General features: G+C 34.3%; 1 protein-coding gene across 1 annotated transcript; it reads left to right on the top strand.

Annotated features, from left to right (window-relative positions):
- The first annotated feature begins 699 nt into the window (after positions 1-699).
- On the top strand, positions 700-3,670 carry LOC135950446 (protein croquemort). The gene is made up of 5 exons (XM_065499990.1): positions 700-861; positions 929-1,234; positions 1,293-2,089; positions 2,148-2,241; positions 3,515-3,670. Exons 1-5 carry the CDS (start codon positions 733-735, stop codon positions 3,668-3,670), a joined length of 1,482 nt encoding a protein of 493 aa, XP_065356062.1. The 5' UTR covers positions 700-732.
- Positions 3,671-4,126: the final 456 nt, after the last annotated feature.

Consider the following 4,126-nt stretch of genomic DNA (forward strand, 5'->3'; position numbering starts at 1 on the left):
TACGTATAATTTTCAATAATTTTTTTTTAATTTGTAGTATCATTAATTTATGCATAATTAAGTGATTTTGGGAAGTTGTAATTATATGGGCGATATGGATCAATTATGGGCCGATTTGTATAGAGAAATAAATCACAAGCCTAATTTAATGGCGATCATTCCATAATTGCTCATAGTTGCCATATAAATTCGACTACCGAAAATCACTCACGAAAATCAAATTTTAAAAGAGCTAATTATGATTTTGATCATTTTCTCAGTGTATGGCATAGAGTAGAACTAGAGTCGCAACTGAGAGTAAAAACAATTACTCTATTACAATTATAGCTAACACAACAACAATATGCATTGATTTACATGTTTTTGACAGGTTTTTGACAACAGACTTAGGTTTTTTGTCTCTCAGTAACAATTCTATGTGTATTTTATTCTATGTTGGAGGGTATTAAATGGTCGGACTTGATCGATCATACTTTCTAACTTCTTTGTTAATACATTTATACATATCATTCTTCAAATTTCATTGCAATCTTGAATGTGTCGTCATTTAAAGATTATAAACTCTTTGGCATTGTTTGCAAATGAAATTAGTTGGCTGCAAATAATTAAGACTAAAACATTAAAATTCAAAATAAAGTTTCGGGAAAACATATAAAAATATTAAAGAATCTTAAGTGAAACAGAAAATAAATTGAATTGTAATTCAATTTAGTTAAATATCATAGTTAGAAAATGTGTTGCCGATGTTGCAGTGTCAAACAGCAAAAACTATGGGTCTTCAGTGTGGGTAGTGTATTGGTGATTTTGGGAGTTGTGCTAATAGCTGCTTGGCCAACTCTCTCAGACCTACTAGTGTATTCGGTAAGAAAAACAAGGTAAGTGAAATTTTAGATTTAGCTTAATAAACCTCTTATATTTTCCCATTCAGATGTTTCCTCTTAGTCCTGGTTCCTTTATGTTTAACAAATGGGTGATTACACCGGTACCTTTGTACCTCAACTTTTTCCTATACAATTGGACAAATTCACATTTGGCCAATGATTCAAGTGTCAAACCTAATTTTGTAGAATTGGGACCATATGCATTTCGTGAAGTTAAAGTAAAAGAGGACTTGAAATGGGACAATAATGAACATTTAGTAACTTTCTATGGACATCGTACTTGGTATTTCGATGCCTCAAAATCGAATGGCAGTTTGGATGACATGATTACAGCACCGCATTTGCCAACGGTGGTAGGTTAAATTACCTTCACAGTTAAATTAGGTTTAAAAAGTTTTTATCTTTTAACAGGGTGGTGCAAAAATCTTCCGTCCTCAGCATCCAATAATACGAAAAATTCTCAACTTTGGCTTTAATCGCGAAGGAGGCAAATTGGCTATGTCTCATACTGCCATTGATTGGATATTTAATGGTATTTACGATGACATTATGGACTTTGGCGAACGTTTACATTCGCCCTTCATAGGGATAAAAGAAAGTCATTTTGGTTATTTTTACAAACGTAACGATACCAAAGAAGCCGAAGGTACTTTCAGCATACACACGGGCAAAGGAGATTTAACTCAATTGGGTGATTTGAAATATTGGAATGGCTCGGATCATACCAGCTATTGGCAGGGAGAATGCAGTCGTGTTAATGGTAGTACAGGAGAGCTATGGTCTCCTGGTAAGAAATGGCAAGATCCGGTGACCATTTTCTTCTCAGACTCTTCCAGATACTTTAACATTTATCCACAAACCAATGAAACATATCGTGGTGTAAATGTAAGGAAATATACCTCCACTGAGCTAACATTCGATAGTGGTTATATAGCTGAGGATACGAAATGTTTTTGTGTTCATGGCCGGGAATGTCCCAAAAATGGTGTTATTGATTATTCGCCAGTAACGTTTAGAGCACCCGTTTATATATCTCATCCTCATTTCTATATGACCGATCCTTTATATCGTGCAAATACTACAGGTCTAAATCCTGACCCGCAGAAACATGGTATTTCTTTAGTGCTGGAACCAAAATTTGGTATTCCAATGGATGTCAATGGTCAAGTGTTAGTAAGTGCTTTTGTGGAACGGGATGAGAAAATAGAGTAAGTTGCAAAATAATGTTTAAATATAAAGCCTTCAATTTAATCACATTTCTTATAGCATCTTAAAAGATTTGGCTTGGAATTTCTATGCACCTTTATTTGTGATTCAACTAAAAACTGAGATAAGTGATGATCTTTTAAGTTTAGTTAAGGTGAGTTGATGCTGCAAAAAGACATTCAAATAAAATTTAGCATTTTTCATCATAAAGGGACTTTCATTAAGCACTTCATATCTTTAAATTTTAATAAAACAAAATATGTGTGAGATACCATTGAAATTTTTAATTCATTTGGAAGACTTCTCAGTGTCATTATGAATGGAATATAACATCGTACATCGGCATTCGAAATGTCAAATTTTCCATGCCTATGTCTCATAAATCAGTCTGAATTTAACCGATGGCATGGGTTATAGCTTAGGCCTGCGACTTAAGAAAACCCTACAAGAAAAAGTCTAATGGGGTCAAATCGCACGATCTTGTTGGTTAGTTCACATTACCACCAAGTGATGGTAATGTCATGCCCTCAAATCGCTCGAGCGTAGTTTTTGTGGTATGTAGCGTGATGTTGGAACCATTTTTTGTTGGTGTCTATATCATTTAATTCAGGTCAAACGAAGTTAGTAACCATCGACCTTTAGCACTCGCAGTGGACAGTGATGGGCTCGCCAGCGTCGTTCTCAAAGAAATATGGACCGATGACGCCGGCCCAAAAACCACACCAGATGATCTCAAATATATTGGTATTGTCCCAAAAATCCACAATTTTGTTTATTGACTACCCATTCACTCAGAATGGGTCAGGCCACACCGTAAAATGGGTGAAGCGCGTGGAATGTTACCCGAAGAGAAACACCCATTTCGATAGAACATTTTACAATATATATAAGTTCCCGTCGTTCCTACAAGGAGCATAGGGCCTCAATAAAATGTTTGAACATCTCTCTATTTTGTCTTCACTTCTCCCCAACTCTTGCCACTACTATTTACTTCGGCCTCAATTCGGCCCTTCTTCTATTCCCTTGGCAGTTCTAGTGATGTCGTTAGGCTACCTTCTAAGGGTGTGGCCGATCAAACGCCATTTTCGTCTCCGCGAGATCTGAGTAGCTGTGAGCCAGTAGACAAATATTGCCTACATAATCAAGATCGTTTAGGCGACCTTGCAATTTCCATAATATCCCCCAGAACTATATTAACTAGAAGTGGTGACAGGACATATCCCTGTCGGACACCTATCCCAATTCTCACAGTTTCACTCAGCAATTTGCCATGTTTTATCCAGTTAATTGTCAAAGTCCCTATTACAAAACCATTAATTTTATTTTTAAAAATCATCAAACACATTACCTACTGATTCAATTTGGCTTAAATAAAATAAATTTTGTATCAATTTAAATTTAATACACAATTTTTTCTCTATTTTCAGTTAATATTAAATTTGCCTCATATTGGTCAATACATCGGAATTGCTCTTACCATTATTGGTTTGATAATGATTGGCCTTGGAATATACCTGACGAAGAAACATAAATGGCGCGGTGAAGCTTTTGTAAAAGACAAGGGAACAAACTCAGTTAAATAAAAAAAAAATAATTTTAGTTAATATAAGTATTATTATATTGGTAAATATAAACAAGTATTTTTTAGACTGTAGCAGTTTAGTTGGCTATCATTATATTTGTATGAGTTTTACTTAACTATATGCAGCAACAGAAAGATAAAGTCTATATTAATTTTGTTCATCAAAAGTATAGAATCTTCTTCTTAAAAGAGATGATTATGATCATACTCAACATTTTAAATTCGTTTTGATTTTTCTTTTATCAAGGTTAAAATTGCATATAAGAATGGATTAAATCGCTCAATTACAATCCATATTATTACAAAGTTGCATTAAATAGTTATGTCTGTAACGACGGATTGCAACATTTATCATGTTTGTAAACAGTGTTCAAAACTTCAACTTGCAATGCACAGTGGGGCTGAATCAAAATTGTTTGGAAATAAATCCGGCATTTCTAAACGGCCATTTATAAAA

This window comes from Calliphora vicina, chromosome 2, assembly GCF_958450345.1.
Source record: "Calliphora vicina chromosome 2, idCalVici1.1, whole genome shotgun sequence".
Classification (NCBI taxonomy): domain Eukaryota; kingdom Metazoa; phylum Arthropoda; class Insecta; order Diptera; family Calliphoridae; genus Calliphora; species Calliphora vicina.